General features: G+C 41.2%; 2 protein-coding genes across 8 annotated transcripts; one reads left to right on the top strand and one right to left on the bottom strand.

The window, feature by feature from the left end:
• The first annotated feature begins 2,485 nt into the window (after positions 1-2,485).
• LOC136441804 (zinc finger protein Pegasus-like) lies at positions 2,486-7,707 on the top strand. 7 transcript variants are annotated; one of them, XM_066438302.1, is made up of 3 exons: positions 2,486-2,597; positions 5,050-5,106; positions 5,389-7,707. In XM_066438302.1, exons 2-3 carry the CDS (start codon positions 5,094-5,096, stop codon positions 6,720-6,722), a joined length of 1,347 nt encoding a protein of 448 aa, XP_066294399.1. In that variant the 5' UTR covers positions 2,486-2,597; positions 5,050-5,093; the 3' UTR covers positions 6,723-7,707. The 7 variants fall into 7 exon arrangements, with proteins under 7 accessions (XP_066294399.1, XP_066294401.1, XP_066294402.1 ...); XM_066438304.1 differs by lacking the exon at positions 2,486-2,597 and adding an exon at positions 4,483-4,680 and having other exon boundaries at positions 5,395-7,707; XM_066438305.1 differs by lacking the exon at positions 2,486-2,597 and adding an exon at positions 4,483-4,698 and having other exon boundaries at positions 5,395-7,707.
• Positions 7,708-7,911: 204 nt separating this feature from the next.
• On the bottom strand, positions 7,912-15,338 carry LOC136441808 (deoxyhypusine synthase-like). Its single transcript, XM_066438317.1, has 10 exons — positions 15,140-15,338; positions 13,919-14,035; positions 12,646-12,816; positions 12,186-12,297; positions 11,541-11,647; positions 11,106-11,192; positions 10,435-10,540; positions 9,743-9,846; positions 8,986-9,111; positions 7,912-8,340 (listed from the first exon to the last, which is right to left on the bottom strand). Exons 1-10 carry the CDS (start codon positions 15,215-15,217, stop codon positions 8,257-8,259), a joined length of 1,092 nt encoding a protein of 363 aa, XP_066294414.1. The 5' UTR covers positions 15,218-15,338; the 3' UTR covers positions 7,912-8,256.
• Positions 15,339-15,465: the final 127 nt, after the last annotated feature.

Genomic DNA, 15,465 nt, shown 5'->3' with positions numbered 1-15,465 from the left:
CAGGAAGTACCCGCGGACGACCAAAACTCGGAAACCGTAAAACGCTACGAAGATCGGGTTTTTCAGGAAATATAAAAGATAACGCACTGCTATAGCGATAGCCGAAAAATCGGGAGCCAAAACTAACGAGAAAACCTAGGATTTGCGTCTTATCTTCACGCACTACTTAGGTTTGGTCAAAACAATTCCGAACCGGAACCTTCAGCTCACTACAGACTGAGACAAAACTTCTATGGGGCATGTTAATAGTCCTGGTGCCGAAAAACAGGCTCTGGCAACAGCCTGAATTCCAGGTTAACTTTGCATGTTAACATATAGGTCCATATACAAAAGATACAAACTGGAGGAACTAGGCTGACCGTAAACTCTATAATCAAGATACGATGACATGAGCATATGATAATGAGTTTATTGTAAAGTCTTGCCCGGAGGCCAATTGCAAGTGCGAGTAACATAGAAAAGACGAAAATAATAACGAATGGTCACAATATAACATGTGACTACTTTTTTGTGTAAATGCTGACTCTAAATTTTGAAACTTCTTCTTAGGAAACAGTGAAAAACGAAAGACCACTTTTTCTGCAATGTGAGGGTTGATGTTGAGAGTCTAGTGGTTTTCTTTCTGTCTGTAAACGCGAAAAAATAAGAATGACATTTGAAGGCTACGTTAAAGAGCCTCTCTCGTTATTTTTGAAGGGACAGTTCGAAATAGAATAACCGTAGAAAGCCTGCGGATCGTAGAAAAAACACACGTTGTTTAAACTGAAATAAGCTATAAGTTAATCTTACGTTTACAATCACAACCATATGCATACTTCAAAAGCAAAATTTATAACGAATGGAACTAATTTTGTATTCTGAATCCATGTGAGTATAACGTTATCTGTTTCCATAAAGGGACATTATGTAAAATACAAAGTTGTGTTAAATCCGTGTTAAGTCGATTGATTAATATCATAATGTTTGATTCGGAATATTAAATCTGTTTTGGAAAATGTTCCATGTGGTTTTTTTTACCCGTGAATTAGGCCATAATGGTTACTTTGCCGGGGGCAGAATGTGCAGCAAAGGTAGTCTTTGTCCTTGGTCAGACAGAAAGGTGATGTGAAGCCATGACTACCGTGGATGCACAGGTGTTGCCCGAGGGTTCGCGTGGGGTACTTTCAAGTGACGTCACCTTTACATGTGTCGTGCGATTTCTTTAGCGACGCGATATCACATAATAGAACTTAAGCCTCACTAGGCCCTCCTACGGGCGTATGGATCGACTAGAATTCGTCACTAAAAAAGGGAATAATAAGCCAGTAGAGTCATTCCCGTCAAAATACAGCTGAGTTTTGTTTAATTAACTAGCCCGTGGTGTACAATCCGCCGTCAGGGGCAGAGTGGGCTTCCTCCCCGAGGGGCCCGACCATACCAGTGGAAGAGCTGCTAGAAGGATAATTTAGTCAGGCTGACACTTCGATGACTGTTCGAAGAAAGGCAACCCTCGGTTACGTTGATGAAGGTTAGGGGGTCTACGCGTTCAACTGTCAGGCACCTGGGATAATGCACTGCCCCCCCCCCCCCCGGACAAGCAACATTTAGTTACTGTTTTACTGTAGTAAAACAACAGTAGCTAATTGAACTATTGACATAAAACTTTGTCTTGAATTAGTCTTCTTTTTAAAGACTACTTCAAGACATCCTAAATTGTCTTAACCTCATTGACATATCTATCTAGAGTTTTGGTATAAAACCTGGTGTTCTCAGTCCTATCGTTAGTCACTGACGAAAGAAAGTGGATACTGTCTGAAACGTCTGACTGTTTCAAAATGTTATCCAGTTGCTTGAGTAATTATTTTTGGCGAACCCTCGGTTACGGTTTCTAACCTGCCGTACGACGTGTTTGACAGGGGCTTCATTCTCTCGAAAATCCGGCTCTGGCTATTGTGTGCACTTGTGTTCCAAAAGACGCTTAAAATTGGCTTTTGTTTATCCAAACAAAATACATTTAGGCCAGAGGTATTAACGCTTGTGTAACTGTCAGTTGCCCTCAAGTAATTTCAATTCTGAACCGACAGGTGTGGTTTGTGCGCATTTTACTGTCTCATGTAGACGCAAGATCTCCCGCATTACTTGGACTGAGTTGGACATTATCTTTTTGTGTTCATTCTGTCAACCCCTGATTAATTTATGTCTGTCTGTCTGTCAGTGTGTGTATGTATGTGCGTGGGTGTGTGTATGTGCGTGTGTGTGTGTGTGTGTGTGTGTGTGTGTGTGTGTGTATGTGTCTTTTTATTTTTTCATCAACCTATCCCGACTGTCAAGAAACACCCCAAATGCCAAACAATATCAATACGGCGCACGCATGAGTTATTCCCCCAGAGAAAAGGTGCCTTGCGAGAAGAGGTCGCACGTGGGGGCAAGACGAACAACAGTCGCGCACTCATGCGTAAATACACATGTAGGTTTCCAACGTGATGCATCGTCGTTGTTCAGGTCGGTGTCACATTGTTCAACCAGACACTGCCTGGGCGAGAGGTAAAAGAAAACTCTATGGTCTACTCTACAGGGAAACGGTGTTCCTTCTCTGTGAGCTTTAAATGAAACTATAGGTGAGTGTTTTACCTACATTTGTGTCCTTACCGGGCCTGAACTTATTGAGCTACTGTGATATCAAAAAGTATTGCAAAATGTACAGTGTACTGTATACGCAGAGCAGTGTCGCTGAGGTCGCATGGCATGGCAATTTAGTCTGGTACCTTCAACATTTCGGACATGTTTCGCCAGTATCATACTAATTGTGATCATACTGTGATCATGGTATTAATACGCGTTCCGAAAGGTTGACCGAAGTCAGAAAGTTTCGAGGAGAAAACATCGTACTGTCACGGGAGAACCTGTGTGTCTAAATTGTTTACAGACGCAGTACACCACAGAAGAGGGTATTTTTGTTTGAACCTTTATTACCTTCGCCAAGAAGGTTATGTTTTGCCGAGCGCGCGCGCGCGCGCGTGTGTGTGTGTGTGTGTGTGTGTGCATTTTTTTGTTTGTTTGTTTGTGTGTGTGTTTGTGTGTATGGACACGACAATGCCTGGATTGTCTTGATGTTTGGTACGTCGGTAGGTCTTTATAAAAGCTCGACATAATTAGATTCTGGGCCCCCTAATATGCATGATGCACATGTGGCACCTAATAACACCTATCAACTGGTGGTCAAAATTTCAAAGGAATAGCTAGAACCTGTATACAACTTGTTTTGATATATGGATAGCTTAAGTTATGCTTGATATAATGACATTGTAAGTATGCAAATCAGAATATCATTTGAATGATTACTGGGGTACAATCCGCCGTTAAACTATAATCCCCCTGCATTTCATGATAGGACTATCAAAAAATGTAACTGAGAAATAGAGGCACATTGACAGATAAGAATTATGCAAATGAAGACCCAATTTACATAATTAATGAGAACATACTGTAATTCCACATTGGTAAATAACTAGGATTTCATACTTGTGGAACTTGGGAAGTTATGTGAAAGTGAACATGGTTAGATATAAATTATGCGGGCCTAATGAATGAGGGCCTAATTTGCATGATAAATGAGAACCACCCATGATACATCAGCCGAAAAGGTCAACATCTTTTGGCGAAGGTATGAGGTCGTGGAACTCTAGTCTATTCATGAGAAGCTCAAATCAGCCTGCAGGTCATCGTTCTATATTCTTTACTGACAAGACATCTTGGTAGGTCAGCGTGCCCCCAGGCTTAAATCTTTCCCGGGAAATTGTACGCCCTGCTTGGCCGATTTCTAAAGATGCTCCTCACCCATCATTGTAAGTAGGCCATCCTGTTGTCATGATTTATGGTGTTAACGTTAGACATTGACCAGCGAGCCCAGATCGTCAGAGGGAGGTAGCAAAGCAAAGAAAACAATGAAGAAACATCAAGTTATCTTTGATGTAAAATCATGCAGTCAAGAATTACAGAGAAAATCTAATGTGATAATAATTCATTTGAAGTTTATACTGTTGTAATTGCAGCTTTATTGCAATATTCACCTCGGTGACCTTAGATGTTAAATCATATAATGCGTAACTCTATGCTGACTCTTGAACTAACACTACAATTGACCAAAAAAACATCTGTGTATCATGATTTATTCATATGAAGCACAGAAGGTACCCGTCCGAGGAATGAGGCTGTTGTAGCTATAGCGTCTTTTCAACGTGCTCGAGGCATATCTCCTTGATCATGGGACCCCCACTTAACGTCCCTTCCGGAAGGCAAATGCAGCTCCAACCAGGATGCCCTTCCCCGGATTCGAACCCGGGGTCTCCAAGATACCAACTAATTGGAACCCGGGAGCTCAACTGTGAGGCTGCTACCAGTTGAGCAACAGGGACATCCCTGTATACTAGAACCTACGCTATCTCTCGGTACGGTGTCATGGAAAAGAATTTTCAAGGAATATCATCATTTGGTGCATTCTGATTTGCATTTGGTGCCGTCCTGTGTAAAGGTCTACCGGCGGCCATATTGTGTCTTACATAGCCGATGTTGGGTAATCAAGTAGTTCCTGCAGAGGTCAATCGGGGTCACCAGAAGGCTGGACCGCTATGTGTGTGTATGGAGGGGGAGGGGATGATGTGGTCATTTTGGACCAGATATTTAATAGCACAGATGTTTAAAGTATGTGGTTTTAAAAAGGTTTGCATCCGTTTTGTGCAATTAGAAGTGCGTGGTTTGCAACAAGGTGACAGTCAAGTAGCGGAATACAGGGTAACCTACTTGGGAGATGTTTAACGTAGGGTAATGTGTTTGTGTGCGCATGAGACAATTTGTAAGAGGGGAACGGGGACCTTTCATTGATTTGTACGATGATTGCGCTGTATAGTACTCATACATAGAAACATTCTTAACCTTTAACGTTTTATTGTAATACCCAGCTGAATCCTGCCAACTGTCTTATTAAACCCTATTAGACCCTGTTCACTCCAAAGAGCATGCCAGTCGTTAATTATGCCTGATTCCTTCCATGTTTTTCTTTTCTTTTCTCAGGAAATAGGAGCTGAGACTGAAATCAACACACAGTTCAGCTAATCATGGAGCCTGGAGGTAAGTTTTATTTACTGTTTCAGCAGTTTAAACATTTATTAATATATAGATATATGACAGGTCAAGAGAGCAATTTGAAAATAAACACAACATCCTACTTAACATCCTACATTCTGTACTATTCTATTCAACATAGTTTTGTTAGCATAAAACATTTTATCTGGCTTCTTTTCCCATTCTCTTTCTTTCTCCCACCTAAATATATAAAATGTCTGAGAAGCAAAGATTGAGTTCTGTAATATAGATACTGACTGTTTGCTTCTTATGTATATGCATTATAAGCCACAGATACATCCATGATCTCAGAACCACCACAGGACCCAGAAGTGGACGCAGATAAAGAACGACCCTACAAGTGTCGCTTCTGCAACTACGCTGCCACTCAGCGGACCCACCTACGCTGCCACGAGCGGACGCACACCGGGGAGAAGCCGTACAAGTGCAACATGTGTGGCTACGCCGCGGCCCAGAAGACCAACCTGAACTCGCACATGCGTGTGCACAGCGGGGAGCGCCCGTACAAGTGTAAGATGTGTCCGTACGCTGCCATACAGCGGTCCAACCTCACCAGCCACTACCGGGCAAAGCACGGCGTGCAGAAACCCACCATCTACATCGAGCACGACAGCCCGCCCAGGATGGTGGTGGACCAACCAGACGGCGATGCGTTCTCGGAAATCGCTGCTGCACATGGTATAGAGCAAGTCCCGGGTTTCAGCAACACCCAGTTTACACCATATCCCAACCATGGCGAACACTCCCCAGGACTTACTATGATCAGAACTCCCACTCTTTACATGGCCGCGAATGGGAACCACTTTGATGTACCTGTCAGTAATGGAAGCTACACAGCCAGGCAATCTGAGAGGACTTCTTCTACCACTAGTTCATCTGTACAAGGAGAAGAAATCATGGACTTAACCTGCATCAAAAAGGAAGAGGAGGCTGTTGTTGTTGTCTCAGAGTCAGAGGTAGTATCGAAGACTTCTCAGACACCAGACTACAACAAAGATGAGGTCCACACATCTTCTGGTAACGAAAGACAAAGACAAGACAATGAGAGTCCAGGTACAAATGTTCGGTGTGATGAAACACAGAGGCAGATGTTTCACAGTCCCGGCCAAGGCCAGAACACTTCAAACCATAACCACAACCAACAAAATCAAGAAACACATGTACATGTACAGAAAAATTACATCTCCGAGGAAAATAGTCCACATTATCATCAAATGCAAAGAAACAATTCTTACCCAGGCAGTGGTGGAAACACAGAAAATACATGGACAGAAAACTGCACGTTTGTACGGGAAGACTCGCACGATGAGGCCAGCCTACCTTCCGACGAGTGTCAGTCAGCAGATGATTCCGCAGCGCAATTCAGCTCTCCTCAAGTTCAAAGACAAGTTCCTTCGCTAAGAAGCAGCCCAGGTGCTCCTACCCACAGGCATGTGTGCCGGTTCTGTGACATCTCGTTTGGCGACTACTTGATGTATACTGTACACAGGGGTTTCCACACGTATGGGGACCCCCTGAGGTGTAACATGTGTGGGGTGAAGTACAGAATTCCACTGGAGTTTTTTGTGCACACTCACTCAGGTGTGCATGGTCACTGCTGATCAGTTATGTATTCCGTGTTTCTCAGCACACAGTCCCAGAAATGATATACTATAGATTAATGTATATAATATTCATATAGTATATACATGTTCATGTACAACACAGTGTATTCCATATCACCCCAGGTTCCGGCCCGACTGTACAGTAAAGTACGGACTGGTCTGAACATCTGTATCAAAGGTTATCGCAGCCCAGGTATTATATAAATGTACAAAGTGTAACTTTTTCCTGTAGGGTGTTTTTACATTGCTTAGTACATCTACTAACAAGGAAATCGTTGATATAACCTGGAGTTGTAGTAGCATAAGAAATAGCTGTAATAAGTTGGGTTAATTTGAGTTTGTGTCCTACTAGATGCATTGTGTTGGTGCAAAAGATTCAACTGGTTATTTTCCACCCTCTTGAATATTGAGAAACAGTTTACTAATATTGGTCTGTAGATGATTTATATACATTGTACACAGCTTAGTTCATATTGAATTTCTTAGAAGAGACTTTTAGCTCACGGTCAGTAGAAAAGCTAGGCTTCCACACCCTTGACATCTATATTCCAAAAATGGCTTTCACATTGCCTTGTATACAGTTGTATACAAGATATAAAATATGCCGTCTCATGTTATGTATTGTAACAATGATGGTAAGAGGGTTACTAAGTTACTGATAACAACGGCAGGTCATTCTGAGGCACACAGGTGTAAATAACAAATGAAATGACATGATACTTTTCATACCAAAAGACTCAATTGTTGTTTACCCACATCTGTATTATCAGTATGTTGTATATGTCCCTCAGTCTGTGAAAGCTAGGTGCATAACTGTGTTATTGTAGGTAGGGGTAGTCTATGGACTGGGTTAATGTATTATTCACACACAAGAGTTATTTTGTTGTATCAATAAAGTTATTATGATTTTCAGGTCACAAGATGGGTTCATGTACACATTCATACAAACAAGCTGAAAAACGCTTTTTTTTAAATTGCACAATTCAGTTCTTGCCTTTTTTTTTCTTCTCGAACATTCATGTATGTCTATTCCTATATATAGTACCAATCGGTAAAATTAAATACTTCCCACAAAGTAACCTACCCAAAGAAGAATCTATCATTATGACTTTCTACACCAGTATGTACAAAATGTGAATAATTAGTATGCTTTTGCCTTATTACAAAGAAACAAATACTGTTCATGTACATGAACACTTGTGTATTTTTATTAATTCTTATAACAAACTTGCAATACACAGAGTATCATAGAACGATAAATATCATTGGAGAGTATGGTAACAATTACATGCACACTTTTGCATGTAAAAAATGCACCCCAAGTTAAAATACACCTAAACAAGCAAATGGCCCTAAAAAAAACTTAGGAAAAGAATCTGCGCAAGCAAATTGGCATGGACTAAAAGGAATCTGTTGGGTATCTCTCTTAACCTTCTTCCTGCTGCCTAACTCTGTAACCAATAGGGGATTGGGTGCCAAATGACTACTTCAGCGTGCTAAATGTTAAAAATCCTGTTGCTCCTGTACATGGCTAGCTTGCTGTTGGTGCCTTGACGTTCTTGGCGAATGTCTCAGCTACCAGGAGGGGGAACACGAGTGTTGCATCAGCATAAACCTGAAAACACAAGATAGAGAAACAACAGTTACAAGGTCATCTATATACTAAAGTATCTACATATTGAAAACACAAACATTTACATTGGCAACTACATAGATCTCAACGTATATGATACAGAAAGAAACCATTTTAGAAATCTTTACGTTCTCAACTGAAAAAAATTTGTAAGACATTAAATTTTGTGCTTATAAGACTTCTAGCTCTGACAAGAAAGCTTAATTACCTTTGCCAGAAGGTTTAATGTTTTCGGTTTGCCATGGTCTAGTGGCTGTGATTGCATGTGTGTATTCAATGTAACTCAAGAAGCTGTGGATGGATCTTCATGATATTTGGTCGGTGGGTGGGGGTCGAGAACATGAAGGTCAAGTTCGATAATGGGCCTCCTCGCAACTTCCTATGTTTTGCAGCGGGCTGTGTATTTTTGTGTGTTTATATATCATCAGCATAACTCAGGAAGCTGGGATGGAAGCTGTGGATGGGCTTCATATGATATTTGGAAGGTGGGCTGGGATCAAGAAAACAAAGGTCAACTTTGATAGTGGCCTCCTTGTGGCTTTCTACGGTACGGCAGAGGAGCTTGTTGCTCTTGGAGTAACCAATAGAACAGCCATCTATAATCCAAGCTCTTTACATGATACCAACCTTAACAGGCTTAGCAGTCATCTTGATCTTGCCCCAGGACACCGCCTCGTCAGGCCGTGCCCCGGCGTCAGACCCGTCAAACTCCTGACCAGTGTTCACGTACACAGCATACTCCGCACCATTCCTCTGCAATAGAGTAATTTCATGTGATGTCATCAATGCATACACTTCCATAGTGGTGTCCTATTTGCATTCATATTGCATTTATATTGTACACAATATTGCAAACAGGTATCCTAACATTCTCTCAACATTTAACTATCCAAAGCTAAAATGGCAAGAAAACAGAAACATTTCAAAAGCCTGCCAATCAAAATGCTTAAAATCAAATCATGACCAACTGATGCTTATTTTCAAGCAGAAGGGAAGATTTTATTATTTTCTGATCACTGCCATATACACTTCTGTTAGAAAAAACAGGTAATCAGAAAATGTTACAATCTTCCCTTGCAACATCTGCTTGGAGATTACATTGCTCCTTATAAAAGCCAATGTTTCTGTATCTGTATCTATACAGCCGGTATAACCGCCATTTGGCATAACACACCAGCTTTGCAGGCACGCGGCGCGGAAGCAGCTCGTTAAATTACACTGAACTGCGTGTAACACCCTGTCTTTGCACATCTGACTGCAACCATTCTTTAAAGCTATTTAGTGAGGATGACAGTACTTGATGACAATACGAGTTCCATTCTACTATGGTTCACAGAAGATACAAATTCTTGAACACATCAATCCTTGTGTTTCCGTTACTCACCATGAGGTTAGCGTTGTTGATGTGGTGTTTGACCAAACCTCCCCCCAGGATGATCATCCCCGTGTGCTGGGAGTGGACAGCTATGTTGTTAATTCTGCGAATGTCTGTGGATAAGGAAACACATGCAGATTCACACATGTGTATTTGAATTGCCATAGCCAAATCAGGGCTGTCTCCAGGACGGAAACTTGCTTGCTGGGACGGAAAAGTTTTTTACCTTGTCTGTCCCAAAATCTGAACTGTATGACATGAAACTGATAAAAATGTATCTTCGTAAGCTTAGAACAAAGAATTTAACAAGGACAATTCAACATATTGGCTCCCAAACAATGAGTGGGATGGACAAAAAATCAAAAGCTGGAGACAGCCCTGTAGTCAAACAGTGTGTCAAATGGTGTTCATGCATGAATTCTTGTTATGGCAAACTTAAGATAACATTAAGCAATCATTATTGCAAACCCTAAAATAGCCTATGTACTTTGTACATAACTGTTCTTTTAAAATACCATACAAACTAAAACATCATTTCAGATTAACCTAACTATTTACCATTTTGGCACACAATTTTGAGATTTTTAAGAAAAGTAGAAACTGAGTCATTATACATTCATGTCTCTAAGTCAATGGGCTACTTTATGCACTAATTTTTGGAAGAAGTCTGCAGAGAGAGAGAGAGAGAAACGTTTAAGTACCTTCTACTATATCCAGCACTAGACCTGGGTTCTTATAGGAGTGGAAATATAACATGTCCCCAATAGAGCCATCTGTTAGGGCTGGGCTGAACACTGGGATGTTGTTCTGAAAAAGACAATAGACTAATATAAACTTACGTCGATGAAGATTAGACATCCAGGTAATAAGATACGCCAAAAAGCAATTACTCAAACAACTGGATATGATTTTGGAAACGGTCAGACGTTTCAAGTAGCATCCACTACTTTTCGTCAGTGACTGTGAGCAAGATCAGTTGAACAGCAGGAATATAAACTTACAGTTCATTGTAACAGCATTCATACCAAATATTAAGATGGTTTATGACTGCACTGGGCAAGAATTTGCTTGAAGAATATATCAAGTAGCGCTAGCACAGCTTTAGACAGTCATAAAGTCTATGAATGTGAAATTAGCAACAGCATGTAAAAATACACAAGCATTCTTAACCTTTAGCACACTTAAGAAGCCATTTGGCACCCAAGTCTCTATTAGTTACAGAGTTAGGCAGCAGGGAGAAGGTTAAAGTATGCATCCTAAAACAATGTGAAAATGTATGCATTGGAGCATACTTTCAGCCTTGTACCCCTAACAATATAAATCGTTGAAAATAATACTAATAGTCCCAAGATATTTCTGCTTTCTGCCCTACCTTATAGCACCAGTAATATACAGAGTCTGGGTTGTCAATCTCCTTCCCAAGTCTGTGGACCATCTTGGAAGGAGTCCAAACAGTGCCCTGAAAAACAGCAAGGTTTGACAGTTACTCATACTCAAGATGAAGAAAAAAAACATCTTCTAATCGTCAAAAACCATGTGATGAAATATAAGTAATGGTTAGGGCGTTTGGCCCAGAACCCAGAGCTTATGGGTTTGAATACTCAACTTTACACAGCTTCCCTCACTCCACCCAGGTGTAAAGATTGGTACCTGACTTTGGTTGGGGAGGTAAAAGGCGGTAAAAGGAGATCTAGAGGGTTGGGTTCCAATACCATGCCCTAGACACGGTGGATAACAGCCCACTGCCCCTACGGCCTCAAAAAGGCTATGGGGCTACCTTTACCTTTTTAATTGCAGACTTGCCTACCTGAGCTTTCTGTTCCAGCACCATCTGGTCCAATATAGGCATGATCCAGTCCTCAAACTTACAGTAGTTGTCATTGGGTACTAGAAGGTTGCCAATTCTGTTGATGCCTGGAAGATACAAGAATAATTTTTCTGCTGTTACAAAAGATACTTAAAACAACAGAATCTATTGTAGTAAGGAAGCCAGCAAAATGAAGAAAAAAAAGAACTTGAAAAAGAATTTCACACAAATTCATTCATCGTTTTCTATTAAATCATTTCTATCCATCAATTATAAGGGTAAAATTAGATGGAAGGAGAATACCAAGTAGACATTACATTGCAGTCATAACTTTCAAAATATTGATTACATCTGTTCCCTAATTCAACCTTCTCCCTGCTCCATAACCCTGTAACCAATATAGAGAATGGGGTGCCAAATGGCTACATCAGTGTGCTAAATGTTAAATAGAAAACTTCACCAGTTCATCATTCACCTTTCAGATACAACACCCTACATGTGTATGTCTTATCAACTGGTGTAAAAGACAATTTTAGATATGCAACCATCTCAGAATTGAACCAGTCTGAGAATAGAATGAATGAATTTATTTGGGACTCCTTTAAGTTCTAAGCACGAAGTAACTCAGACTTCTATGTTGAGTACCTTTTGCGCGAAGTTCCTTTCCCTTTAAGTGAAACTCTCCCAGATAAGTTGGAGCCAGACATTTGATGAAGTCCTCCTCTATTCCTCCTGCTGTGGCCACTATACAGTCTACCTGGGGTAGGGTCAAGAACATGTATCAAGGTACTGCTGACTCTAGTATACACTTTATCACATGAAGTGTCTTTAGCATTTGCAGCTGCTCCATCTAATGGGTCTTTGTGGTATTGCACGGTATGGAAGGTACAAGTATGGTACAAGCACAAATACATCAATCAACTGTATGTTCAAAGCCTTAATCTGTGTCTGTTTTGAATTTCATCACTCCAGATTGTAAACTTAATATATCCCTAGCCAGCAGTCGACCACAAAAAGGCTAGGGTCGCCATCTGATTTTTTTGTTTTCTTGGTGTAGGGCATCCAGAAGACACCCTGACGGCATGCTAGCTAACAGCCTGCTTACCATGTTGTTTTTTGCGAGGAACCTGAGTGTGTCCCTAACTCCTGATGAGATGAGGTTAGAGGTGTAGCCCAGGAAGATGGTACAGTTGGTTTTAGGACGACCCAGGGGGTGCAGGTTCAGGGGCTGATCTTCCTCGGGGTCTGTTGGCAGGGGCTCTGCTTTCTTCTCCAACTGTGAAAAAAATGTAAAATTGTTATACTGAAGTCTGTGTAATGCAAACTCAACTGTCCGGGGCTGTAATGGCCCCTTCCCTAGAGGCTGACCGGTGTCGGGCAATTCAATCAGGCTACTTATACTGTATTTTGTAAGGGATATGATTTTGTGGTAGGGAGAAAATTGAATGCTCGCGCTGATTTTTAGTCCGTGGTTGAAACAAGGTGGTAGGCGGGCAGAATAATTTTTGTATTTACGAAGGTGGACATTTCTACACTTGGAGAACTTGACCTCCAGGACAATTTGTCAGCAGGTCCAGGACAGTTTGACGTCTAACTCTAACCCTCACCCTACATCTAACTCAGCCCTAACCCAAATTCTAATCAAATCTGAACCCGAACCCTAACCATAACCATAACCCGAGTTGCCCTAGGCCTGATGACAAATTGTCCTGATTGGCTAGGGGTCGAACTGTCCAGGTACCGAAAGGTCCCGATACCCTGGACTACTGCAAGACATGTTATGTCCTTGGTGCTGAAATGGGATTCCCTTATAACACCTGACATATGGGGTTGATGCTGTCTTATGTAGTGATGAACTTCTGCCAGCCAGTGTAGTTTCAAAATTTTCTGTTTCACCTTCATTCTTAAGAATCCCACAAGACACTGATGAGACTCTATTGAGAGTGTCCAAGGTTCCAAAACACTTAGGGCAACTCATTATCATTTTCACCAGAAGAAAGTTCAACTATCAGACTGACGTGGGATGCCCCTATAGCTCAACTGGTAGCACCTCTCAGTTGAGCTCCTGGTTAAAATCAGTTGGTAACTGGGAGACCCCAGTTCAAGTCCTGGATTCAGAACATCTCAGTTGGGGCTGCACCTGTCTTTTGGAAGGGATGTAAAGCGGGGGTCCCGTGTTCGAGGAGGTGCCTCCAGCACGTTAAAGGGGAAAGGCTAGCAACCCCTCACTGTAAAATGTACCCTGCTACTGCAACAGCAAGGAAACTTGCTGCCCTATTTGCCACTACGCACTACAAGGGTCTGAACGAACAAACGAACGAATGTACGAATGAACGAATGAAGAATGAACGAACGAAAGAACGAACGAACTGATGTACCATCCTGTTGATTTCCTCCACTGCTTTGCCGAAGCTGGTTGCCTGGAAACCGGAGGTGAGGTAGGTCTGCAGCAGGGCGTGGTAGTCCACTCCGTTACTGAAGTCATAACCTCCGACCTGGGGACAAAGGTCATGGGAAATCACAACAAGTCTTGATCAAGGAACAGTCCTTGAAAAATCCTGTTTACATAATTTGTAGAAAATTAGTGAATAACTCGCAACTTTTCGGGATAAAAAAATGCAAAAAATATAACCTTACATATGGTGAATCAGATATACACGTACTGTAGCTGGAAACAAGAAAAATTACTGTGACATTGCTACAAATAAGAAAGAAATGTGTTACTTTGTCTCCTCTGCACATTACGGTATGTCAAATTGTTGCATTTTGAAGTGTGTTGACATAGAGAATCTTTGTTGGTTTCTTTATGTTGCATACCAGGTAAACCTCCTCATAGTGTAACACCCCAGGTTTGAACTACTCTTTTCGATAAGTGTAGTGGTTTCATCTATATGCTCGAATTGTGGCTCTCCTTAATTAAACACAGGACCTCCATTTAACGTCCTATCCGAGGGGCTTCCCTACTAGTAACTGAAGCTAGGTATTCATTTTTACTTGAGTGAACTGAGAAAATTTGTGTATAGTGCCTTTCCCAAGAGTACGACATCAACAGGAACAAGTCGTGGATTCGAACCCAGGACCTCTGGGTTCTTGGCAAAACACCATACCATTATGTCATGTGATGCTTCAATCTTAAGGTTCTATTTAAGAGTTTGCCACAGACTAAACCATTATCAGCCTGCCTTAAGCTGACTACTGTAACATTACGTAGAACTGGAATAACTGGTATGACCAGATTTTGTAGATACAATACTCCGGATGGTTTGTAAACTAAACTAAAAGACTCTGAATTTAATTGCTGATACTAGGTGTTCAAAACCCTTACTGAGAAACTAATAGCAAGCTTTGAACATTACAATTTAAAACATAAATACGTCCCACTTCTTTCTTGAATTTAATCAAGATTGGGTATATTCAGGTCACAATTAGCAATTGTTGTCTGCTTCTTAATCAGTAATGCCTCTTAATTCTGTTCGAAAGAGGTTTTAAACTTCTGTTGTATCAACCGATACCGTTCCACAATCACGATAACTATAGTTACGACAACTACTGTAACGCAATCATAACACACACACAAAACTTTGAATAGCCGAACTTACAACAACAGAATCTGCCGGCATTTCTTCGCTTTGCACTAAGACTGCGTCTGTTGCTTTACTTGGAGGAGCCTCTGCCATCTTGTCTCCTTGGTAATAAAGACACTCGGACCTTTTCCTTAAAGATTAAGAGTAACTCTCTCTACACACACACACACTCACTAACTCACGTCTTGCTCACGTGCAGACGTCGACTTGCAAAACTTGTACTTCCGCTAAATACGGTCCTTGCAGGTTTTAGGTTACCGCGGTAGCAATCTTAACGCCTGACTTAAATGGGTTAAAATTTAAGTATTAGAATCATAATGTTGAGTAATTATCCAATTTTT

This window comes from Branchiostoma lanceolatum, chromosome 9, assembly GCF_035083965.1.
Source record: "Branchiostoma lanceolatum isolate klBraLanc5 chromosome 9, klBraLanc5.hap2, whole genome shotgun sequence".
Lineage (NCBI taxonomy): Eukaryota > Metazoa > Chordata > Leptocardii > Amphioxiformes > Branchiostomatidae > Branchiostoma > Branchiostoma lanceolatum.
This window is presented reverse-complemented; position numbering and strand designations above follow the sequence as displayed.

Excerpts from the sequence above, each read along its gene's own strand:
- LOC136441808 (XM_066438317.1), bottom strand. The coding sequence starts at position 15,217 with ATGGCAGAGGCTCCTCCAAGTAAAGCAACAGACGCAGTCTTAGTGCAA. Across the intron at positions 14,036-15,139 it reads TGCCGGCAGATTCTGTTGTT|GTCGGAGGTTATGACTTCAG; the intron begins GTAAGTTCGGCT and ends CTTTGTCCCCAG. Across the intron at positions 10,541-11,105 it reads TATATTACTGGTGCTATAAG|AACAACATCCCAGTGTTCAG; the intron begins GTAGGGCAGAAA and ends TGTCTTTTTCAG.